Below are 26,080 nucleotides of genomic sequence, written 5' to 3' on the forward strand. Positions count from 1 at the left end.
TGATGTGTAGATACGTCACTGACGCGTAGATACGTCACTGACGCGTAGATACATCACGTCACTGACGCGTAGATACGTCACTGACGCGTAGATACGTCACTGATGTGTAGATATGTCACTGACGTGTAGATATGTCACTGACGTGTAGATATGTCACTGACGTGTAGATTCATGTGCTGGGCCCTGGGCAGCAGCAGGAGCCACAGGTGTGTGTGGCTGAACCAGCTCACCTGGCAGCACAGATCAAGCCTGTCAGGCCATCCTCCTGGCCACCTCCTCCCTGGGGACAGTTCCTGACCCAGTCTGGTTCAGCGTGCATCTCTTCTCTCTCTGTCTGGGCTTCCTCTTGGTGTCCTGATGTGTGTCTGTAATTCTCCCTTTCTCTCCTTTGCCTCCATTTGCATCTCTGCCCTTCCCTGTTCCATCTCCCAGTCCTATGTAGTCTCCCTTAACTAGGGGGAGAGATAACTGGCACATATTTCCATCTTTATTTACTGAGCAGTTTCTGTGTATCCTGCCTCATATAAAATTGATGATGGGTGGAATGTTTTCCACCCATCTTGAAAAGAAATAAATAGTGATTTAAAATATTAATACACAGATTGACTTTGACACTGCATTCCCAAGCTCAGAAGCAGGGCCACCCCGAGGCTCCTAAATAGAACGAGGAAGGACCTGTGGCTGTGGCATGGTGAGGCACAAAGCATGATGGCGGACGCATGCAGGGCATGGGTGCAACCTGGGCACGTGGAATGGAGCCCCCAGTTAGTAGCCACCCTTTCTACCATGGAATTCTGTACCCTCTGGCCTTTGCACCCCGCCCCTCCACACCTTCGCTTGGGCACATCCCCTCTGTTTGGCATGCCTTGGGTGTGTTCCCTTCTGTTCACCTGATCAGCACCTACCCATCTGCAGAGTCCTTTCTCATCCATGGAACCAGCTAGAACAGACTCCTCCTTCGTGCCCACTGTGATCAGAGGGCTGGTCTCAGTCTCCTGGCTCCCCTAGCCCAGCATTGAGCCTGGCACACAACAGTATCCACTTGACACATGTTGGAGGGATCATGAGAGCAAAGCCTTTGTCTCCTGCTTTACCAGAAGGACAATAAAGTGAGCTAATGTGGTTCTCCACCGACCCCACCCCTTCCCCTCCCTGAATCTATGCCCTTGCCTTGACATCTGCCCCAGGTGCCCAGAGTACCTATATCCTGGCACCCTCCGTAGAGCCCTCCGACAGGAAACTTCCTGCTATTTCCCACCCCCACAGGAAAACCTGTTCTCCACTTAAGTGTCCAAGTCCCCTGCTCCCTGGGCCCTTGCCTTAGCTACTCTCGTGGCTGTTTTTTTAATCCCCATGTTAGGCACATGCACGACACAGTGAGCCAAGCTCTGGGTGCAACCTGTGACCTGACTGTGAATTAAACGAGCAAGCGAAGGCGTCCCTGCCATCCCTGCAAGGGGAAAAGGCCCGGAGCAGCACTGCTGCTGGCCACAGGAAGGGAAGAGTTAGATGGAGCTTCTCACCCCCGTGAGGCAGTGAGTGGCACAGGTGGTCACTGTTCCAGGAACATGGCATGAAATCGTTACACTACCTTGTTGGCCAGGGCACCTCCGGGTCCATCTTCGCCTTTCCCAACATTTAGCTCTGACTGCTTGCAATAAGTATCTGAGAGGCAATCTAAAAGAGGTAAGCTGCATTATGGAGACCCCGGGAAAACTGCAGGGCACAGCTCATCTTGCACAAAGAGGCTCAGACGCCAAAGGTGTTTTCCTTTACCTACTCAGCGGGGCCTCACCAAGGAAATGCGATCGAGAAGGTGGTGTTCGTCTTTAGCATTTATTTATGACTGGAAAAAAACCTGTTGGTTTGCTTTCTGAGCAAGCACAGACCACAAGACGCCACAATCAATTGGCTATACATGAATTCTTTTTGTCATTCTTTAACTAACAGCAGGAATGAAATAGCACCAAGAGAGGTGTGCACTACGTGGTACATAGACAATCTGTGGTATGCAACAAAACCCGGGCCACAAAATCATAGACACTTCCTCTCTGCCTCAGTGACCCAGCTGGATGTCCAGGAGCTGGGGCTGGAGAAGGGAAACCTGGGCACAGCTTGCGGGAGTTTCGCAGGTGGGCCACGAAAAAAAAAGTCACCTGCAGAGAGGCAACGCCAAACACTGCTCGAGGAACCACAAGTCAGTGTTGCCCGGCGCGTTTGGGAGACAGAGCAAGGCCGGCTGAGTTTGATTTGTAAACAGTAGAAATCGAAGGGAATCTCTTGTCAGTGGAGTGAAACATTCAAGTGTCAAAGTGACTGCAAACAGTTTTCATGGGTGTGTGTGTGAAAAAGAAGGGGACACTATCCAGGTCATCTAAAGCCTCGGGCAGGGCAGGGTAAGAAATTCAGCCCCTAAGGCTCTGGGGTCCTTGTGGTCAGCTACGACAAACTACAGTGTGCGCATCACCAACTCAACTCAAAGCACATGAGAGACAGCCATGCACCTGGAAGTGTCGCTATAGAGACCTGTGTGCCCACCAAGCCTGGCACAGTACCCGACACAAGGTAGAACATGAACAGTGAACGGAGGATCCCCTGTGCGTTGTAAACTCTTGACTTACTCGATCTACAAAACACACAGCTATTCTACAGGGAAATCAAAGTGTGGCTAGCAGCAGATCTGGCTGCTGCCAGGGTTTGAGAGCAGCGTGCGCTGGTGGCTACAGTTGGAGCTCTTCATAGAGTTCTCAGTAAACAGTAAGGTTGGCTAAGAGGTAGCCAGAAACAGTACGGAGCTTTAGGTATTTCTGGACAGGAATCAAGACCTGTGAGCCGTAGCAACGAGACTCTTCAATGTCTTCTCCTTCTCTAGCCTCCCTCACAGTCCATGCCCTGAGACGGAAAAGACGGTGTCAGCTGATGCCATAGGCTTCTTTCTAGTCTGTTCTGTTGAATAACGAAGGCTTGCACAGCACTGGTGAGTTAATTTACAAACGTGTCTCAACCAGCCCCAAAAGGTGCAGAGGAAACCTTCACTGTCAGCAGAGCAAAACTGAGCCGGAGCTCGGGAGCTCTGCCCTCCCAAACTATAAGGACCTGGAGGGACTTCTGAGGGGGACAGCCATGAGACCTTCCCTCTGAATCACTTTTACCACAAGAGAAAGCAAGCTGGGGTGCACCATCCCAGCCACTCAGAATGCTGAGCAAATACGGACTTCCAGGACAGGAGCAACCTATAGGCCACCAGAGCAGTTCTGGTGTTCCCTCATAAGTAAGGAGAGTGGGTTTCCTTCATAACCACTCCCTAATTCCTACAACACAACTCTAGGGGGCTACAGTCACACACAGGCAACACAGCAATACGGAGTACATGAGAGCTGATTCTAAGCTTCCAAAGGCATAGATGCTTGCTTGCTAAGCCCTCAGCAGGGCTCACCACCCAGACTCTGGCTGGATGCTCAGCGCGCTGGCCTCTCTGGGAAGCAGAGCAAGAGCTTGGGGCGGGAGGGGGCATCACTGTATTTGCTGCGGTGTCTACACACCCCACCTGCACGCCTTAGGAACGGAAAGTCACAAGTATGCTATATGCCGCCTGCACACCTGACTATTCTCTGCAACATCGGCAGCATGCTGAGGGCAAACAGGGGATGTGGGCTCCCACGGCTGGGAGCGTCCTCTACAACATCTACAGGATCCCAAACGCCCCAGCCAGTGGCCTATTACTTGATACACTATTCAAAGCCCACCAATAGGTACGAAACACAGGCATACACTCCTAACTGAGGGTTCCAGGAGAGGGTTACTTCTAGATAACAGACAGAATTCTATTTCATTGACAGTAAGGCCAAGGTTGGTTTGTTGTTCCTTTGTCTTGAACATGCTCACAAATTCTAACTGTCGAAGCCCAAACTGGACTTGGGTAATATGTAAGCATCTAATGAACTTGAGAAGCAACATTTGCCTAAAGTCCAAAATCCCAACTGTGGGAGGCACAGGGGGAGGATGCCTTGCACAGGCACTTCCAGCTCCACCAGGAGCCGCACTTGGCAGCAGTTGAGACCTGGCCCAACCCAGACCCACAGGGAGTTCATAGCCAGTGTACAATGTTTCCTGGTGTCCTGGGGACCCTTGGCTGGATGCTGTGCCACCCATAGGGAGAGGCAGTGGCCTCAGTCTGTGAAACATGATTCCTCCCAGAAAAAAAAAAAAAACCAGCTGCAGGGCTCCTGTGACACTCGGAACCAAGGCAGATGGGAAGTCTCTAATTAATTTTGTGGCCTTTTTTTGTTTGTTGGTTTAGATAAGGGGGCTGGGGGAGGGGGAGGAAAGTGCAGGGACATTTACTCTTTCGCCTCAGCCAGTTTATTGTTCATCTCTTTGCTCTGCTCCTTGTCGTCGGGCTTGGTGGCACTGGGGCCCTCGGCCGTCTTTTTCTTGGCGGCTTGGCCCGATACCGCCTGCTTGTCTTTGGCCTTCCTCAGGGGCTTATGGCTCGTTGAGGTCTTTTTTGGTTTGGAACTCTGAACACTAGGTTTCTCTACCTGCATGGGGAGACAGACAGACAGAACACACGTATAGAAACACAAAGAGGGGGGAGTGGGAGAGGGGTTTAGAGAAAGACATCGAAGCGTTAGCAACAGAATAACGATAGTGACAGGCAGAGTGAGGGCATGGTTTCCATGATGTCTGGGCACCTGGTTTCTGTCGTCTGAATCTGTAGGCATCCTGTAGCAATGCCGTCACCTGTCTGTCATTCTCCCCTGGAGCAGACCAGGTGGTGGGCTAGATAGCAGTTACAGAATCTATTGCCCCTCCTCATTGGAAGGCTGTGCCTCGCTCCCTCGCCTCAGGCCCGGGCATGCGGCTTGCTGTAGTCAGTGTGCAAGACACTGAGCATCTCAAGGAGGGGATACACGGTCATGTGGGCCTAGATTGACTGAAGGGGGCAGGTAGGCGGAGATACTCGATCATGTGGGCCCTAGACTGACTGAAGGGGGCAGGTATGCCTTCTTAGAGATGAACCACAGTTGATCCCGGGGGAGCTGAGTGCATCAGAACAACTGAGTGCCAGCCAGGCAATAGGCACGACCTCGTTGGATCTTGCCAGCTTCCCCAGGGCAGTCACTCCAGTCTCCAGGCCCCTTCTCTGGATCTTGCCTCTCATTCTGAAGACACAGTCTTGCCTTTTCTTTCTCAGAAAACTCTGGAGTAACTGGGCTTGCTGGGTCAGTATGTTAAACCTTGCTGACCATCCCTAATTTCCCCAAAAGCCTCTCCTCACTCACTAGGAATCTTCTCTCCTTCAACGCTAACCTATATCCTGGAGCCCATTTCATCTGTGGATGGACAGAGCTATTGATGGGTTTCCCAGGCTGGGCCATTCACTAACTGATTTGCTTGGATTGGGGCGGGGTATTCCGGGTCCACGAAACATTCAGTGCTAAAACTAGACGCATTCCAGACACACTGGGTTGGTCTGTTGTCACCTTGGCTACAAGCTGGTCCTGGCATAATGGAAATGCCAGCTGAGTGCTAGACTTGAAGACAAGGTCGGAGAAAGGCCAGTTAGGCTCTGGAGTTATTATGGTCGCCAGCCATGTTCTGCTATTGCACATGGGAAAGGTGTTTACGTGCCCAGCCCCACCTGGCCTGACTAACAGGAGTGGGCCTGTGAGCCCACCATGCTAGCTCTGCCAGACACGCTTCTCCTGTTATCGAACTCATACTGAGATGAAATTAGGTAGAGCAGTATTAGCATAAAAACAAACAAACCCCAAATCCTCATTCAGAAACCGCTACTTCAGTGATGAATAACCAGGAACATCTCTTGCACTCAGTGTGTTGTGACACACTTGGCACTCTGTCGGGCAGCGCTGATGGCGGAAGGATGACGGAAGGATGTGTTTCAGAGACTGGGAGGGGAGGACCTTTCCAGGGTTGGAGCAGGGTGGAGAAGGAGCTGCAGGGCCAATGCCAGCTGCAACCCTGGGCCAGCTGCTCAGAGGCTAGAGAAGGGCTCCTTTAGAACAAGGGGATTTGGCACCCAGGTGAGATTTTTCTGCTGTTTTTATCCTGCATTTCTCAAATACAGAATCCACTGAGCCAATTGTTAAGCTACTTTTATGTAATGCTCCTTTCCAATGTGCCCTTTGAACTTAACTGAGGTACCTGTTGAAGATGGCCCTGGGCCACGTGCTGAATAAGAAAGGCGTGATTCATCAGGAGCTCCGGGGGAGAGGGCTAGCTAGAGCTTCCCTCCCCCTATTCTGCTTCCTCTCGGCTGTTCAGTAAGAGCTGTCTCACCTTCGGGGATTCCTTGAAAGGCTCGCTGTAGAGGCTTCGTATTCTTCTGCGCTCCATGGCCTTGTTATCAGCGGCAGTGGGCTTACTGGCCTCCCCTTTGAACTGGGCGCTGTAGCTGGTCTCGTGAACCATCTTGTCATCTGGGGGTTTGTACTGGGGCTTGGCTTTGATCGGTTTCACAGGCTTGATGTCTGTCCATGCTCTGAATTCGTTCCTGTGAGTCAAAGAAAGCAACAGTGATGAGAAACATCACAGGGCAGAGAAATGTCCCCACCCCGGCCACACAGGAATCTGGTTCCCGATCCACTCTTGCAGCTCTTACTGATGTAGGGCCGGGAGTCGGCACCACTGTCGCCACGAAGACCAGCGGATTTCCTTCTCTTAGGACTGTCCCAGGTGTGGATCTCAGAAGAAGAGCTCAGGATCCTTCCCAGGCCTAGACTCCGGGGACCCAGGACAGTTATTCTCACCTTCAGGGCTGAGACACCCTGCCCGGTCCGCGCTTTGGGAGCTCAGTGAGCATGGGATGCCTCATACGCAAGGCTAAAGAGCTTCGGACTCGGTGGAGACTGGTGCCCTGCAGCCTTGCAGCAAATACCAAGGCCTCCTTGCTGCTTGCTGTGTGTGGTGGTGGAGATCAGCCCAGGGCCTGAGTATGAGAGGCAGGAGCCTCCAGCCCTTCTCTCCCAGCTTCTCACGGTGAGGAACCTTTGCTGTCCAGACTCTTCAGGGTGACCCCTCCCGTGCTTGCTTCTTATGATGCCAGACTAGCAGCAACCTGGTCACTTTGGACGGGAATCTCAGTGATGTGCTTAGCGATGTGTCTTGGTGCAGAGCACGTCCCCACATCATTCGGAGAATAGCCAGGACTTGTGCTGGCTGTGTGTGGTTAGGATGGCCACCGTATGGGTGCAAGTGGCTATTATTCTGTCCCTTGTGTGACACGCCCACCTCCCCCCCTGAGTGTTTCCTCTCATCTGACTTTGTTGCTTTTGTGGTTCTGGTACTGAACCTAAGGACTCCCGTGTGCTAGGCAGGCAGGTGCTCTCTAGCTCAATTATATTCCCAGCCCTCTTCTTAATTTTATCTCATTATATTGCCCAAGATTTGAATTTACTGTTGCTCAAGCTGGCTGTGAACTTGTATCCTGCCCTGCCTCCTCAGTAGCTGAGGTGACAGACCTGCACCCATTCAGCCTGGCTACTTGGCTCTTTCTAATCTGCCGTAAGGATGGAAAGTACGTGGTGGCCCACGAAGTTCAAAACTGTAGGTGCTGAAGGCCCAAACAATCCCCCACTTTGAGGGCAGGAGCATCTGGGCGGCAGCTCTGGGGTTCAAGAGGCCTTACTCTGTTGTCCCTTGGAGGGGGCGGGTGTTACAGACAGCTGTGCTTGGAAGAAGGGTTTAGTGTGGACGGTTGTGGAGCTGTGTTGGTCCAAGGCCTCTCTCACCCTCTGTGATTCCTTTCCTTAGGTCTCAGAGATGAGAACTGCAAACATGGAGGCCAGAGGGCCATGCACAGCGCTGTATGATGGAGCCCAGTGTGCTGGAGGCCAGGGGACCGAGCACAGCGCTGTACGTGAAGCCCTGTGCACCCATTTAGCTTCACCTATACCTGCTGATCAGCCCTCCTGCTTTGGGCCTTTGTTTTCTCGTTTGTAAGACGAGAGTATCTGGCTAGACTAGGTCCTGACGAGCTCCGACCTCCCCTGTTCATTACTGGAGCCACTTTCCATCTGCTCTCTGAATTTCTCTAGATAATCGGCTCCTCTGTGGAGAGACCACTGTCTCTGGGAGACCCTTGTCAGAGCTCCAGGCCCACCGTTCAGGTGCAGCCTGGAACTTCATCCGTACATCTCGCGGGCTCCTCCGGCTCAGCATTGCCGCACCGAGGTTCTGTGGTCTTCCCGCCATTTCCCTTCTCTTGGACTCCCACCCACAATCGTTAATTCACTCAGATATTTTTGCCCAGTGCCTGGGGAGATACCGAACACTGCGGAACTCAGACAAGTAAAAACAGATGCTGAACTTAAGTGCGTTAGGCAGAGGAATTTGAGGTTACTACAGGGCAAGACGGAGCCCTGAAAGAGGAGGGGGTAGGAGCATGGTGGAGCTCCTGCTCCAGCCTGGAAGCATGGGAGGTATCTGGACCAGAGTCAGAGAGGCATGGAGCTAGCCATCAACTCCATCAGGAGGATGGGAGGGAGAGGAGGGAGCAGGGAGCAGCTCCAGGAAGATTGCACGGCTCACCCAGGTATTTCTACTGTAACAATCATGGAGAGTCTGCTGGCCATGCTAGGCTGAAGCTCTTCTCTGTAACACGACTTTGCCCAGAGTTTCAAGCCAACAATATAGCCAGATTTATTCTGGAAAAGAACTGAGGCAGAGGTGTGGGTGAGAGACAGTGGAGAGAAATGGCTACTGACGGCCCGGCAGGAGACAGCGGCAAACCAGAAAGGAATATAGAGACTGATCCAGAGAGAGGCGGGCGCAGGGACAGAGAAGGGACCCTGGGTCAGGGGCACAAATGAACATGGGTTGTGGGAGGAGACCGGGAGATGCCAGGAGTCTGGCGTATGGGTGGTTGTGTCCTCTTGTAGATGGGGAAACGAGGAGAGGAAGATAAGGAACGACAGTTTGGAGCTTCCTGTTCCTTCAGGGGCACCCCAGCCCCTGGGAGGCAAGGGTCTTTGGGGGTTTCTGTCTCCTCCCTTGCCACCTGCCTTAGTTTCACCCGGGTCCTCATGACCTGACTCCCACGTCAGCGTGGCGCTCCGTGCAGGTCAGTGCTGTTGGTCTAGGGTAGTGTGGAAGATTCTAGAGACTCCTCCCCCTCAGACAGAGCCCTGCCTGCTAGACAGACCTAGGATACAGGCCTGGATCTCCTGCTATCAATGTGGTAAGATCCAGCCTCCTCAGCCACGAAGCTTCCAGAACCAGGTCTCAGGGACACGAGCACAGCCCCTAAGCACTGTTTCTTTGTCCCTCCAAGAGTGTCCTGGAAGCATTTTGTGTTTCCTCACAGATCCTGTGGCTGGGGAGTCTCTTGTATCAAGCTTGGGAAGCGGCCCTTTGAGAGAAGCTAGGTCACCCCCAATCTTTAACACCCTTGGTACATCAGATGAGCTTTTAAGAGAGCATCCCGTATCAGACCCAGCTGTAGCTCTAAGCCTAAACTCCATTTCCTGCGACCGCTACTGAGCTCTCTTTAAACTTCTCTTCTAATGAGGCTCTTTGTGCTGGGAAGATTTACTGAGAAGAGGTCAGGCCAGGCCCCCAACTCTAATCACAGAGACAGTTTGCGGACTTGGGGGCAAGTTTCCTGGGCTTTGGGCAGCTGCTAGGTACATCCAGAGCAGCCACTAAAGTGTGTGGCTTCTGGGTTTGATCTGGTTTTCAGACACGTACAGAAGTCTGCCTTCACCTCCTGTCTAGACTTAGGCCCCCGCCTGCCCTCAGCACGGCCTTTCCCTGGACCAATGGATCACAGCGTTGGAGTCCTGATGCCCCTCCCTGCTGCTGACTGTCACAGGTTAAGTCTTCCTCAGTTCTGTAGACTGGGACTGAACAGCTGTAGACACCACACAGGTTGTCACGGGAAAGCTGTCACCTGCAAGCCAAGCTGAACACACAGACACTACTACTGAGCCTGAGCCAGAACAGAGAGGGGATCTCCAGAAAGAAATCCACAGGCTTGGTGTAACGGTGCCTTTAATCAGCACAATGGAGGCAGAGGTGGGCAGATCCGTGAGTTCAGGGCCACCCTGGTCTACATAGTGAGTTCAAGGACAGCCGAGGCTACTAGTGAGAACCTGTCTCAGGAAGAAAGAAAGAGGAGGAAAAGGGGAGGAGGCATAGTCCTCTCAACTCTAGTCCTCTGGCCATTTGTGAAGACTGGCTCAATGCAGGCCGGTTCCTGTCAGAATCAGAAAGTCTGTGGTGGATAATTAGATAATAAATACATTTGGTTTTCATTAAAGTTGTTTATTTAAGAAAAATTATTTCCGGTGCTTTGTGTTCCAGGCTTGAGATCAGCTTCTGCCTCCCCGGCATTCTTATTAGATGGGGAAATGAAACCAGTCACAATCAGATACGTATTCAGCTATTGTTACATTTCTGACCTCTGCTTCTGGAGCAGGCTTGCCGCTGAGCAAGTTTCCAGTCAGACTGCACAAAGCAGCCTTCAGCCACCAGCTGATGAACTGAGCCTCCGATGCTGAGCCCACTCTAAACAGATGTGCGTTCTCTTAGAGAAGCTCTGTCCCTCTAAGCACATTGGCTGTACTGACTCGAGGGCAGAGACTGAAGGAGCAATTACAGAGAGACAGACTACAGACAGCTGTGAGCCCTGCCACTGAAGAGCGGGGTCCCAAAAGGGGTGGGGTGGGGTGGGGCAGCGGCTGGGGCACGGGGAGAAAGTGTGGTCTGTGATGGAACAGGATAGAAGCCACTGTTTTGTTTCCAGTTTAAACAGAACTGACAATTAGAGTAACAATGAAATAGGATTGTATAAGAAACAAGTTCTCCTGCTGTGTTGGAAAGCGATGTGTTCCTCACGATGGTGGGGACTTGGAATAATGGATTGCTGCCAATTACACCATGTAAAACTTTTGTTTCTCTCCCCACAGGCCTCAGATTTATTTATTATGTATCTAAATCCTCGGGAAATCAAATTTTGTCCCCCAGCCTCTGCACAATAAAATTTTCAACATTTCCCAGTTGCTTTATTCAGGAAGGAGACCGTACTTAACTCGTAATGGTCCCAAATCTTCCTACAGATTTTCATAAGTAATTTATGTTGCCATGGAAACATAGCAAGGCTCTGCTCAGAAGTCTTGTCTGCATTTGCTAAATGAACATTTACTCCTCGAAAGGAAGCAGCTCGGTCATGAACCCTGGCACAGGCAGCAGAGAGACTCTGTCATCTGCCAAGCTATCGTCAGGAGGTGGTTCAGGAAGCAGGATTTGTAGATTAAAAGGAAGAGGGTGACTCTGGGCCCTGGTTGGAGCAGCTTGGAGAGCCTTTGTTCTTTAGAGGGAAAGGAAGATTTATTCCTGCAGAAACAGCTGGGTCAGAGGGGAGTTTTCAGACCTGAGCCTGGGAGCATGCTGGCATGCATCTTTCAGGGCAGCAGAAGGGAGGTGTGGCCAGGGAATGCCAGTGCTCCGATCACTGAGGATTTCTCTTATCCCCTAACATCTAACAAACTCATTACGCCGTTTGAGTAGAATGATTTAGTAGTACTCTACACAAGGAAAGGATTCTCTCTCTCTCTCTCTCTCTCTCTCTCTCTCTCTCTCTCTCTCTCTCAAAATTATCTCATGCATGGAAGGATCTGGCATGCGTAACAGCTGGAATGGCGGGTGTCAAGGTGCCGGAGCCCTCATTAAGGAAGTGGCATGCCGCAATCGCTGCCCTGGACGTCTGGTCGCTGGCTGCTTGCAGCTTGCAGGTTCCTGTGCACCTGATAAGTGGTCTCAAACAAAGAAGGCCCACGCTCGCAGCAGGCACAGCCTGTGAGGATAGGTAACTGAAAATGGAAACTGGGAATGAGTTCAATTCCTCAGGGATCTAACGAGAAGCTGCTAGAAGAATGAAATTTAGCAAGGTTCCTGGAAATCACATGACGTGCAACAGCCAGAATTCTCACATGCTGCACTCGTAATACACAACAGTAACAATTGCAGAGAGAAACAAAAGAGCTGTTATAAATAGATTCAATATTGGTAAGATGATGATTATCTAGAGATTGGTCTATAAATTAAAGTGACCATTATCAATATCCTAGCAGAGTTCCTTGTGGAAAATGGCAAGCTGATTTTAATTTTCATATTATATATAATAAGATATAATAATTATATATAATATGAAAAGAAATTGACGAAAACAATTTTGAGGATTTATGACACCTGATTTCAAACCTTAGGCTGCTATGGCAGACAAAAGTGTTGCCCACATGAGGCAACCTCATGGGCGTATGAATGGGGACAGGGAAGGAGAGCGCAGACATGGGTCTTTGCAGACTGCAGTGTGCTGGAGCTGACCTGCATTGTCCTATGGAGCTGGGTGGCTGACTGCTAAACAATTGGTAACTCTCAGCCACTTGAGACTACTCACATCACCCTTGGGGCCCTTCCTTTGTTCCGAGTAGCTTGGTAAGCATTTCTGTGAAACCTCCAGCTTACAGATGTGGCTTACAGGTTTGCTCTGGACAGAAGCTTAAGGTAATTCAGAGAGAAAAGGTCTCAGCAAACAATGTTGGAAAAGCTGGGTGTCCAAATGAAAGGAAACGAATCTCGGCTGCTCACTGGCTCCTGTTGTACACAGCAATGAATTAGAAATGGACTATATGTCAAAAAAAACCAAAACAAAACAAATCTCAGAATCATAAATCTCTAAGAAAAAAACCAGCCAAACAAACAACTAAACAAACAAACAAAATAGAAGAAAATCTTTGTGACCTCAGAGAAGGCAAATATTTCCTAGGCAGGACACAAAAATAAAAAAAGGTTGGGGAGAAAGCTAAATTCAAATTAATCACAAACACTTTAAAAAGCCAGGTGGCCAGTGGTGGTGGCACACACCTTTAATCTCAGCACTCAGGAGGCAAAGGCAGGAGGATCTCTGTGAGTTCAAGGTCAACCTAGTCTACAAGAGCTAGTTTCAGGACAGCCAGTGCTACACAAAGAAACCCTGTTGAGAGCTTCTTGTTGAAACTTCCATCCATAATCCTGGTTCCAGAGGCTCTAACATGCACACACGTGGCGTACATACATGAATGCAGGCAAAACATTGATACACATAAAATAAAAGTATATCTTTTTTTAAAAGGCAGTTGTGGTAATGGCACAGCCCCATAATCTAGTACCCAAAAGCACAAGTGGTTCCCAGGTCAGCAGGAACACCATAGTAAGACTCTATTTCAAAAACACAACAAAGAGTAAAACAAAACAAAGACTTCAAATCAGTAAATGATGAAGCACAAGGAAGCTTTTATGGCTTAATTTCTTTCTCTTTCTCGGTTTTTCTTTCTACATAGCAATTCCACTTCTGCTAAGTTTTCGGCCTCCTGCTCACTGAGGAGAAGTAACGGACATGCTCAGTGCTGTCAGCAGCTGAGGAGACGCATTGTGAGGGTCTGAGAAGGGAGAAGCGAGGGAGTTCGAGAGAGAGACACTGAGTTGAGTCATCCTCCAAGTGAGAGATTTATTAACTTCACAGGGCAGTACTCAGAGAGTCTTAAACAGAGCATCTACTTAATGTTTCTAGGGAAAAGGGGAGGCCTTATACCATGAGGAGGCAGGTTTAGTAAACACGTGACCTACTATACTATATGGTCAAGGTGGGGAATGGGGATATCCAAGACTTAGGTTGGATTTCTCTGAGTGGGGGATGCCTGATGCATTGGCTACTGCAGGTTCACTCAGCACGACGGTAGTCAGTCTCAGACTTCTAGGTGGCAGGTGTCTGTGCATGAGCGCAAGCAAGCTGAGTGTGCTCTTGCCTTATTTGAAGTCCTATCCATTGGGGCCTGTATAACTTGAAGGCTCAGGTTCTCGAACTTTTCCAGCCTTTTTGTCTACATCCAAGAGAATCAGAAAGGTGATTCTATAGAAGAGAAGATGGGGTGCCTAAGGGATTGGTGGGTGTTGGAATCAGTCCAGCTACTTCCTGCTGAACTGGGGCGCTGTTGGGTTTGGAGACCCCCATCTCAGGGTGGGTAGCCAGGCAGTGGCCTTTGGGTCAGAAGCTGTTTTCTGTGTTTCTGCATCAGGAGGGCACTGTCCACTTGTAAAACCATCTGGAGTTGGGATTTGTTGACTTCTGAAAGATATGAACTGTAAAAGTTTATCGAGAAGAGGGGGAGCTGAGGAAGGAGAAGAGTGACGGGGAAGAGGACATGCGCCATGACAGGAAGGGGAGGCAGGGCATAAGAGACCAAGCTTTTGACATATCAGCTCCCTGGAGGATGTTTTGATAACTAGGGAAGATATGGAGGAGGTTGTCGGGGAAACAAATAGGGTCTCTCTATGTAGCCGTGGCTGTCTGGCACTCACTGTGTCAGCTCTGAACTCACAGAGGAGATCCGCCTGCCTCTGCCTCCCAAGTGCTGGGAATAAAGGAGTATGCACCACACCCGCAGGAAAGATGCTTTTGAAATTGGATTGTTACGAGTGTTTCTTTTTCTTTTTTTTTAATTTTGTTTATTTATTTATTGTGTATAGAGTGTTCTGTCTGCATGTATGCCTGCAGGCCAGAAGAGGGCACCAGATTTCATTACAGATGGTTGTGAGCCACCATGTGGTTGCTGGGAATTGAACTCAGGACCTTCTGGAAGAGCAGTCAGTGTTCTTAAGTGCTGAGCCATCTCTCCAGCCCCGTAATGAGTGTTTCTAAGGTTACTCCAGTTGAGTGATTGGACAGATTGGTAGAGATTAATAAAGTTTTCCACTTGTGGCCAAGAGCCTTCTTACTGAATACAGAGAGGTTAAACATGTGATCAACCATCCACCAGGAAAGCGTACATCACTGTTTGTGGCTGCTTTAGAATTCATCCATTTCATTTTGGGTATTTTCTTAAATCTGTTTCTGGGCCAGTAGCTCCCAACAAAGGACAGGAAAGATTGGCCTCATGCGTTCCTTGGAAGACGGTCCTCAAGCCATCTTGGGCAGGTGCTGGAGCTCTGCATCAAAGTGTAAGCAAACAGCAAGAGTGGGCAGGATTCAGGGGACAAGCAGTTCGCTTGGCTAGGCTAAACGCAGTGGGTTCTTTAAGCAGTTTTAGTGTGGGAGGGAACTGAGGAGTCAAAAGGAAGATTGTTAGGAAATCCGTGGCATTGGAAGGCGCAGGATCCCTGTCATTCAGAGAACGACTCCACCCTGAAGGAAGTAAGGCGTCTGTCATGCAGAGACTGGGCATAAGAAGGAGCGGAAGAAAAACTGCCACCCAGGAGGGGGTGTCTCAGAGCTCCCCCATCACTTATCTGTTTGGCTGGGGTGTCTTCTGAGGAGGAATTCACGGGAGCACACTATCCGAGGCAAGCTGCTCGGCTCCTCCGGTGCTGGAGTTCCTGTCACGAGGATGTCAAATTACATACAAAGGTAGTCAACAAAGGGCTACGTCAGGGGCTAGGACAGCCCATAATAGTTAGGCTTCGGGCCTGCAACAGTTTGTCTGGAGCCAGTGCCGTTTTAAACAGCTCTGGATGTTTGACACAGGAGTGGCTTTTGTCCCGGGACCCCAGTTCCCAGTTCACTCTGATGGATGAGCATCATTTTGTGTATGCAAGGTTAAATGCCATCCCCAGTGCTAGGAAGTCTCATTCCTGATACGGATGAGACTCAGAAGACAGGAAGGAGGCCTTTATTAGAGCACAGGGGTAGTATGTTGGAGGACCTGAAGTGACTCAGCCCCACCACACAAAAGAAGGTGCCCTACTGCTCAGGGCTTCTGTGGGAAGAAGTCTTACATCACGAAGAAGCAGGCTTAGTTAATACTTTTCCTATACTATATGACCAAGGCAGGGAACAGGACATGCATGATTTAGGCTTCGTACAGGGGTCACTCTTTGTGTGGGCAGGAGAGTGGAGTTTAGTAGTCAACAGTCAGGCTGCCTCTGATCCTTAGGTAGTAGGGGCCTGGGTGTGTCCTTACCTTTGTGCAGTTCTATCTCTTTTAGGGTCTGGGAGCAGGGGTGGGAGATGGTGTGGATAGAGGGGGCTGTGTTCTCTAATAGAAATGTGAAACTATTTTTCAGGCCAAAAAAAAAATATAAAGTTGCTTCCTCTTGGGGCTAGAGAGATGGTTCAATAGCTAAGGGCAATTGCTGTTCTGGCAGAGGACCTGGGTTCAGTCCTTGCACCCACAACCATCCGTAGCTCCAGTTATAGGAGATCTAGAGCCCAGCAAAGACCCACAGCAGAAAGCTGAGTCACTTGCCTCAGATAACACCCCAAGTGACAGTGACTCCACATGGCGGATGCCCTTAGGGGCCAACTGCCAGCTGGGGTCACAGCCCATTGGCTACCCTGCTCCCTCTCCCTATCAGGAGGACGGACAGCTCACAGGCCCACTCTTTCACCTCCCAGGGCAGCCAGTCAGGCTGGAGATTCCTTCTCTGTCAGAAGTACAAGACTTCACTGAAACTCAGGTCTGCCCAACAGCACAACTTAAGCTCCAAAGTTGCCCTGCAGAAGCCTGAAAGGTGTTCTGTAGCCTGTGTCTTTATAGCCTGTCCTTGCCTTGGATTTGTTTTTCTTTTCTGGGGAAACTGTGTCTTCAAGATCTATTTTACATGTATCACAGAAAGAAGTAAGAAAAAAAAAAAAACGAAGATACAAGCCAGTATGAGCGATGGGCCCCACAGGAGAAGGGCCACACTATCTATCACCTGCTCCTGGTTCAGCCCACACATGCTGGGCACACACTTTGCATGCAGCATTCAGCTGCCATTTTAAGCACACTCCAAGTCCTGCTGACTGATGTCTTCAGTGCATGCCAGGGAAACGCCTCAGAATCACACAAAGGCACAAACTGGCCTTTAACAACTTGTCAGTGGGCAGGCTGTGAACCTCGCCAAACGCAAAGACAAAGATGTCCAACAGGGCACTGAGATGGAGGGCCCTGAGAGCCACAGGGCCTCACAGAGGAACCTAAAGGTGGTTACAGAAGGGGTAAGGAAGCACTGCCCTGGCCTCTTACCTCTTGTGTGGCTGTCCCTGGGAAAGTCATGCCCACAGCCCTACTAACAGCACCTCAGTGCTGGGTGCTGCCCCACTGAGCTCTTCCAGGCTGACAGAGCAGAGACAATCATGTCCCGAGCCATCAGCTGGGCAAAGCCTCTGAATACCTAATCTTCCAGGGAATAATGAACATTAGACAAAACCGTTCTCACTCCAGTATCCTGTATTCTTAGGTTGGTGCCCTGTGATGGGAGAGGGAAAGGGGAGAGGATGTTGGGGTCTAGAGTGAGCCAGATGCCTCACAAAAGTACGCATTTATCTTTGACCTCCATGACAATGCTGTAAGACAGACTTTACCTCATCAATAATTGAGAAACCACGCTGCAGATAGACAATGGATTTGCTCAAGGGCACACAGCTAGTGAACTGCAGGACCAGGAATCAAATTCGGAAGTGGATAACTACAAACCTGGTACTTTCTTATTATTCTACATTAATCTTTCTGTATAGAGAGAAAAAAACCAAACAGACAGTTGTCCTCTTAGGCTTGCAACGCAAAACATGCTACATCTTGTTTCTCTTAATAACAAAATAAATGGTGGGACCACCTGCAATCCCAGCACTTGGGAGGCCAAGACAAGTAATTACAAGTGTATTGACAACTGGGCTATGGAACAAGACCTTTTATCAGAAAAAAAAAAAAAAAGAAAGAGAAAGAAAGAGAAAGAGAAAAAAAAGAGAGGGAGAGAGAGAGAGAAAATCAACATAATTTAGAAATGGGGGATGTAGCTCAGTGATACGGTGTTTGCCTAGTGTATGTGTGGGGCCCTGGGTTCAGTTTTCAGTATGGCTAAATAAATAAGATAAATGCATGAATAAAATAAAATCACATTTGCAAATTATGCTACAGAAAAGAGGCCCACTTCGGGTCACTTTAGAGATGCTCTGCCTGTGTAGACGGCCCCAGTAAGGATCTGAAGGACCAAGGCCAGGTTCCCCAACCAGATGGCTGGCAGTCGGGCCACTGTCTTCACTCTGGTACTCTAACAGCTTAGCCATACCCTCTTACACTCTGGTTTGATATTACTTCCTCCCTCTAGACTGCTTACCAGGTCCCCATCTCTTTGCTTGACCTACTCAAATGTGATTTATCTTTTTTTTTTAAAGTTACATTTTTCTAATGTGCACATACATATGAGTACCACAGGGAACCTGAGGGGGTCAGAGGAAAACTTGCAGGAGTCAGTTTTCTCCTTCGACCATGTGAGTCTTAGGATCAAACTCAGGTCATCAGGTTTGGTGACAAGCTCCCTTAGTGGGTGAGTCATCCTGCTGGGTCTCAAATGTGACTCCTATGAGTTCACTCCAGTTGCCACCCTCCACCCCTCACACGAACTGCTTTAGCTGTCTTTAGACAAGCTGCTGTCCTCCTTCTAGACAGGAGGCCCTCGAGCACAGGAGCTGCATTGATTCCCCAGACCTTGCCCAGGGCCAGGGCAAAGCTCAGAGAGGGCTGCTGGGTGAACATCTCAGTGTGGGCTGTTAAGAGTGAGAAGCTGAACAGAACCTGAAGATTGTCATCTCCTTCACAGAGAGTTAAACAAAGTAACTAAAGACCCTCATCTCATTCACAGAGAGTTAAAGTAACTAAAGCCCCTCATTCACAGAGAGTTAAACAAAGTAACTAAAGACCCTCATTCACAGAGAGTTAAACAAAGTAACTAAAGACCCTCATCTCATTCACAGAGAGTTAAACAAAGTAACTAAACACCTCATTTCAGCCAGTTAGTGGTAGTGCTCACCTTTAATCCCAGCACACAGGAGGCAGAGGCAGGTGGATCTCTGGTGAGTTTGAGGCCAGCCTAGTCTACAAGAGCTAGTTCCAGGACTCCAAAGATACACAGAGAAACCCTGTCTCAAAACACCCAAACAAACAAAAACAAAAAACCCTCATCTCATTCAAAGGGCAACGGAGACTAGTGAGGTGGCTGTTGGGGATGAAATCATCAGCATGGAGGCCTGACTCCAGAGCCTGGAGGGAGGGACTCACTCAAGAACTTGGGGTAGAGGGGTGGTGGGTGTGGTCTGGGAGGTGCTTGGGTTGAGTGACTCAGGAGCTTGGGCACAATAAGAGGCTAGAAAGGAAAAGACTCCTGGCTGCTAGCAGAGGTGCAGTTAACTGTCCTGGGGCTCTGAAACCCTGGCACTATGCCAGTATCTGGCATGAGAGACAAGGACCTCGGAGTGTAGTGAGAGGTAAGGCAGAAAGGAAACAATTTGAGTCATGTGGTATGGCTTCTGCCGTAACTTAGGGAAACAGAGGAGGTTGAAAAGGCCCAGGACAGAGAACAAGGCCAGGTATGGGGCACTGGGCAAGCTCTTATGTGCGAGGACAGGGAAAAACTGTCACAAGTTGAAAGCAAGTCTATATAGACCAGGCTGGCCTTGAACTCACAGAGATCTGCCTGCCTCTGCCTTCTGAGTGCTGGGATTAAGCATGTTTCACCACACCCAGCCCTAGGTCTATTATTGTTTGTCTCTTCTCTTTTTAGAGCTAAGTCCGACTGAGTAAAAGCAAAGAGGAAGCAGAAGGGAAACGTGTAAACCACAACCAACCTTCCAGCTCATCACTCACCCTCGCTCAGCACGGAGCCTGGAGGAGCCCAGATTCTGCCTCCCAATGGAAACTCCACCATTTAGGGGAGCCCTGGGGATTCTGGGAAAGATGGCTGGCCGACCAGTCACAGCTGGCTCTCACAAGCGAAACCTTTAATTAGACTGCTGCCAAGAGCAGTAGAAAGAGATAAACCAATTAGTGGTGGTGTAGAGGGACCTGCATGAAGTTTGTGGGGCCTTTCTCAAATGGCCATTACCTTGTGTCTGGGGCTGGCTTCAGCTGCCTTCTTGTTTATATGCTGACTGCTGTTTCACAGTGCTGAGGACTGAACCTAGTACCTCACATCCCAGGCCAGCATTCTACCACCGAGCTGTATCAGGACTTTACATTTGTTTGTTTGTTTTGAGTCAGAATCTCCTTAAGTTGACCAGGCTGGTTTTAATTGTGATCCTTCTGCCTCGGCCTCCTAAGTAGCTGGGATTACAGTTTGCTCATGTGTGTGTTTGTGTGTGTGTGTGCGTGTACTTTCTTGAATAATGATAGGAGAAGGGATGGTAACAAACATGAAAGCCAGGTCTTCTCAGGAGGTGACTCATTTGCTTTGCCACACTGGGATAAGGGATGACAATTAGGGCCACCAGCTCACAATCTTCTCAGAGACAGAGCCTGGGTAACCACCTTGCACACTGTCTTTGTGCCTCACCCACAAAGGCCCTGTGAGGCAGGCACTGCTATCATTACTGTCAAGTTGTGGTGAAGGAAACAGGAGCTGAGGAAGTTAGGTGCCCTGTCCTTGGCCAGGACAATCAGAGATGCTGGGACTTAATAAGAATAATACAATTAATGGCCACATCCCGGCCTTTTAAGGAGAAATTCACCCAGGCACCAAGACAATTAATTCCACATGAGGCCTGTGCTCCACACTCAGGGTTTTCAAAGGTGGAGAGGGCACTGTGGCTCTGGGGGCTGTGTAGAAAGTCCAAGGGCACAAGGGCCTTAAGGGTTGCTGTGATGGTCTGAGATCAGACTCATCTGGGAAACCCAAAGGCCAGGGAGATAGCTGGCTCGTGGGCCCAGAAGCAGAGAGAGGGACAATGGCTGTGGAATGCATTAATTGTGCTCTGTCTGTTGGAGCAAACTGCACAGCACTGTGTCATTGGGTTAGAGGTGATCCAGGAGGTCAACTCAGGAGCAATTGGCTCTCAGCATCAGGAAGCCAGCCAGAGGAGCTGTGGGATGCTCAGGGATTAGGAAGGAGCATGAGAGCAGCCAGAGAGATTCATGTACATTCTGACACCAGATATATAGCATGGTGAGCATTATAGCAACGGGGGTGGGGAGCAGCTCTGATAGGTTTGCACCTTAAACACTGCTGGTCCATCTGAGTGCCAATCTCGACAAGGGCTCTCCTGTGGTGGGGCCTCTGCTTTGGCTCCCAAACACACAGACCAGCCCTGAAAAGGACTAAAGCTGGTGAGAGAGGCTTCTCTTCTGGGGAGAAAAGCAGTAACTTTAAATAGATTGACTTTTTATATATAGTCAGATGGGATGTTTTAATTACTAATAGAGCCAGGCAGTGACTGGTGCACTTTAATCCTGGCACTCGGGAGGCAGAGGCAGGCGGATCTCCGTGAGTTCTAGGTCAGCCTGGTCTACAGATTGGGTTCTTGAGTTCCAGGACAGTCAGAGCTACACAGAGAAACCCTGTCTCAAAAAAAAAAAAAAAAAAAAAAGAAAAGAAAAGAAAAAAATTAATTACTAGTAGAGTTTGATTCATCAAGTTATGAGACTTTCCCAAATGTACAGTTAGGGAATGTGACTTGCTCCAAGCTTCATCAAGAACAGAGAAATAACTAATAACTTGAACCACAGAATAAATTATCATTATTATTACTATTATTATTATTAGTTGTTGTTGTTGATGTGTGTGTGTCACATGTGTGGGGATGACAATGGAGGCCAGAAGAGGGCTATCTCTTCAGTCCCTATTGTTTTATTTTAAATTGTGTGTGGGGGGGTGAGTATATGAGCATAGTACCCACAGAGGCCAAAAGAGGGCACTGAACTCCCTGGAGCTGGAGTTACGGGCCCTTGCAAGGTGCCTAACCTGGACACTGTGACCTGAACTCGGGTCTTCTGCAAGAGCAGTATGAGACGCCCCCAACCCCCTACAAAAACGTAAAAGGATTAAAAACAGCCACCTCGTAATGCTGTGTTTGCTGGATCCATTTATAGCCAGTGCAGGCTGCGTGCTAGAAGCTTTAGATACGGACTTGCACACTTTTTGTAATTTAATCTTAGACTAATCTCCAAGGACAAAGCTCTTATTTCTGTTTAATAGATTAGAAAATGGAGGCTTGGGGTCAAGTGACTTGCTTAAAGTGACAGAGCAAGCAAAACCCTGGCACTGGCACTATCTTTCAAAACCCCAAGAACTCTAAAACTGGGCCTTTCATTAAGAAAAAATTATTTATTTTTATTTTGTGTATGTATATGCACCACATCCATGTACTGCCCGCGGATGAGAGAAGAGGACTGGTATCCAACATGGAGGCTTTACTATCCAAATAGCGCTGGAGAAAGCAGTCTCTCAGGGAGGTTCGGCATACAGAGGCATGGCTCCCCAAATGCCTCTGTTGCCTCAAAATTCTGCCTCCAAAACAATTTCAAAGCTGCTAGCTGAGATGGTCCAGCCTCACAGACTATCCAGCTAAGACTTCAGGTAAGCTCTACACTTTCCCATCACGCAGAGACTAAACAACAAATACCGCTAGCTCCCCCAAGACTTGTCCATTATCCTAGTTTTCCCAGGGTCCCATAAAGATGCCGTCCCAGCCAGCTGTGAAGCAAGCAGCATGGCAGTGTGGAGAGATGAGGTAATGCCACGTGACAGAATGTAGATTAAAATAAATGGGTTAATTTAAGTTATAAGAGCCAGTTAGGAACAAACCTAAGCTATTGGCCAAACTTTCATAAAAAATAATAAGTCTCCATGTCATTATTTGGGAGCTGGCTGGTGGGACAGAGAAAGACTCACTGCAGAGGCCATTGAATCTGGAGTAACAGATGGTTGTGAGCCACCATGTGGATGCTGAGAACCAAGCCCAAGTGCCTTGAAAGAGCAAAATATGCTCTTAACCAGTGAGCCATCCAGCTCCAGCCTGGGTCTTCCTATCGTGTCAACTTAACCAACGGAGAAGTCCCTGCTATGAGCTGTACCATGCATTTACAAGGAAATCATCCTGAATTCATTCTCACATTCATTCAGTAAAGATTTCACCACAGAAAGGAAAAGGCTTTTCTCTGAGTACCAATACAAAATGAAGTCCTCTGTTTGGAGATTAAAAAGGACTGGGAAGAAAAATCTCATTCTATGGCAGCTGCCGCTTGAGTTATTGTCAAAACATTAATTTAAACTGCAATAGTCACAGCCAAATAGCTCGTTGAAGGTCTGAGTTCAAGCCAAGCTTGTAAACAGAGCTGTATGTTGGCATGGGAGTTATGTGGAAGGAACAAGTCAGGGAAACCAGAGGAGAAGAGGGACTGGGGAACGGGTGGAGACAGCGTGAAGGCAGTCTCACCTGTCCATAAGTGACATGTCTGTGTAGATCAGAGAGGCTGTATGCTGCTGTTATGACCACCACATACCTCCACTGTCCTGGCTAGGGTCTAACTGCCTCCCTGTCTGCACCTCCCTTGATAGCTCCCTGCAGAGGCAGAGAGCTGGCAGGCTACCCCCAGCCTGAACTCCCACCTGCCCTGGAACTTCTGTCTCTGCCTCATTTGGGTGTTGGGGCGATGCTGCCCTTGTGGGATGCTCTTCCACTTCTTGCAAGTGTTTCTGAGGAGTCAGCAGTGGTTCCCTGAGTGTGGTTAGAATCGCCTGCTAATTTGTCTCTCCAACCCATCGTGCCTTCGGTACACTTGACGTCCTGGGAAGGAGCTCAAATAGAAATAAATTTGTTTTTGTAGTTTTGTACCTTACTGAATATACTTCATAACTAATATTTTACTTAAATATTTAAAGAGCTCTATGTTTTTTAAATTTTATTTTATGCATATGGGTGTTTTGCCAACTTAAATGTCTGTGCACCACATGAATGACCAGTACATTCAGAAGCCAGAAGAGGGCGCTGGATCTCCTGGAGCTGGAGTTACAGGCAGTTTCTGAACTGCTATGTGGGTGCTGGGAATTGAACCTGGGTCTCCTGGAAGAGCAGCCAGTGCTCTTTATAACCTTGCCATCTCTCCAGCCTCCTCACTTAAATATCCGAAAGAGATTTATACATGATGTCACATAATTTTACAGAAGCCAAGACCGTAGGCCAGATGTAAGGATGTTTATATCAGGACCTGAGTTTTTATAGTCGTGACCTGGACATCAATCCTCAAGATAAAACACCTCAGATTCCTCTGGGTATCAGAGAAAATCCCTTCACCTGAACCCTGCACTGGATTCCAGCTTCCTATCTGCATCCTTCCAATCCTAGGATTCATTGCAAGGAATCAATGACTGTGTTGAGAGACCAAAGTGGTTAACTTACAAAGGCTTTGAAAAGTTAGTGATCGCCAGCATTTCATTAGTAACAAGGAGTTATTTGTTATCTCAAGAACAATTGCTATCAAATTGTGCATTCAGCACGATGGAAAATTTAACAATGAATTCCACTGTCTCCAGCTTGCAGAGGAAACTCCAGAATCTATACTTTAACAGGGTCCTTGGAGATTTTAATGTTGCCAGTCAGAGGGACACAGTCTGAGAAAGCCCAAAGCCCTGTGATGAACCAGGGAAAAGTGGCTGGGACAGGACCCTGCTCAGGGCAGCTCATGCCTCAGGAGCCAATATGACTGGTTTGGGAAGCAGAACTGGAGTTCAGAGGCTCGGTGAGTCAGACTTACATCACGGCTGGGGCTGTAGTCAGACCTATGCATGTGGGCACTCACCAGTCTCCTTCACTCTGGGCAGTTCCAAGTGTGACCATCGGAATAGAGGGGGTTGAGTTTGTAAACCCAGTTTGCTGTTTACAGCTGTATGACTTCAAGAACTGCCCTTCTGGGTGCCAGAGACATGGCTTGGCAATTAAGAACACACTGCTCTTACGGAGTATCTGAGTTCTAGCTCTTTGCACACACAGTTCACACGACTGCCTATAACTCCAGCTCCAGAGGGAATCTGATAGCTCTGGCCTCAGGTACATATGTGCGTACACACACACACACACACACACACACACACACACACACTTTATTAAAAATAAAATCTGGCCAGACGGTGGTGGCACATCCCTTTAATTCCAGCACTCGGGAGGCAGAGGCAGGCAGATCTCTGTGAGTTTGAGGCTAACCTGGTATACAAAAGCTAGTTCCAGAAAAGGCTCCAAAGCTACAGAGAGACCCTGTCTCAAAAACTCACCTCCCAAAAAAAAATCTGAAGAAAAAAAACCCTGTCTTCCCTGAGCCTCATATCCCTCATCTGTAAAATGGAGGTGTCATTTACTGTTTTCTGAAGTACTATAAAAGTCTATTTATTTATTTATTTTTATTCGGGGTCATTAGGAATAAAATGCAGGGACTCCCCATCCTAAGGATACTTGTACCATTAAACTGCATCCCAGACTCTACAAGTATTTTCTCAGAGCCCAGCCTCCGTTCCTGCCCCCTTTCCAGCTGGGATCATTTAACACAAGGCCAGCAAGAGACAGTATGAATTCTGCAGCTGCCACATTGATGGATGGCCCTCTGGTAATTGTCTCAGCTAACAAAACTCACACAAGACAAAGGGAAGAGAAAGGTAGATTCAAAGGCTGCCTGCAATGCTGTGATCTCGCCCTTACTCCTCACAGGCCTCTGCAGGAGACCAGGGAAATTCAACTGGGAGAAAATGCATTTATCTCCTTTGATATATGGAGAGGGAGACAGGAAGGGGCGTGAAGATCAAAAGAAACCGATCATTTCTGGTGTCCCAAGGGATAAGCACCGAGCATCCAATTGTGTCACTCAGTTGGGATGCTCCAATTCCATCTAGCGGTGCCACCAACAAAGGCATTTCTGCTTTCCTTTGCTGTTAAGGACACCAGGCATATGAATGAGTGCATTTATTTTATTTTTTAAAAGATTTTTTTTATTTTGAAGTGCACGTGTGTGTGTGTGTATGTCTGCCTGTCTGTGGGAGGATTTGTGCACAGGAATTCAGGTACCCCAGGAGGCCAGAAAATGGTATTTGATCCAGAAAACGGTGTTGGGGCTTCAGGGCATTATGAGCTGGGGATCCAACCCAGGTCCTCTGCAGGAGCGGTGCACGCTCTTAACCACTGTGCCAGCTCTCAAGTCCCAAATGAGTGAATTTTTACCAATGGTGAAATTTCCCTTGAGCATGACAGTCAGTTCTTACTTTAAATCCACTAACTTAATCAACAAACTTCAAAAGTATAAGAGCTTCTTTGATTTCTTCTACCATGGCCTTGGGAACCAGTGTC

At 48.7% G+C, this 26,080-nt stretch overlaps 1 protein-coding gene across 2 annotated transcripts in view; it reads right to left on the reverse strand.

The window, feature by feature from the left end:
- Positions 1-26,080, reverse strand: part of Map6 (microtubule associated protein 6) — a 60,718-nt gene that overhangs the window by 12,804 nt on the left and 21,834 nt on the right. For both annotated transcript variants that reach the window (XM_026784376.1, XM_005357521.2), the window contains 2 exons: positions 6,304-6,517; positions 4,345-4,541 (listed from right to left, as the gene is read on the reverse strand). In XM_026784376.1, the coding sequence (XP_026640177.1) occupies positions 4,345-4,541; positions 6,304-6,517 (411 nt within the window). The remainder of the gene's footprint in view (positions 1-4,344; positions 4,542-6,303; positions 6,518-26,080) is intronic.

This window comes from Microtus ochrogaster, chromosome 22, assembly GCF_000317375.1.
Source record: "Microtus ochrogaster isolate Prairie Vole_2 chromosome 22, MicOch1.0, whole genome shotgun sequence".
Classification (NCBI taxonomy): Eukaryota; Metazoa; Chordata; class Mammalia; order Rodentia; family Cricetidae; genus Microtus; species Microtus ochrogaster.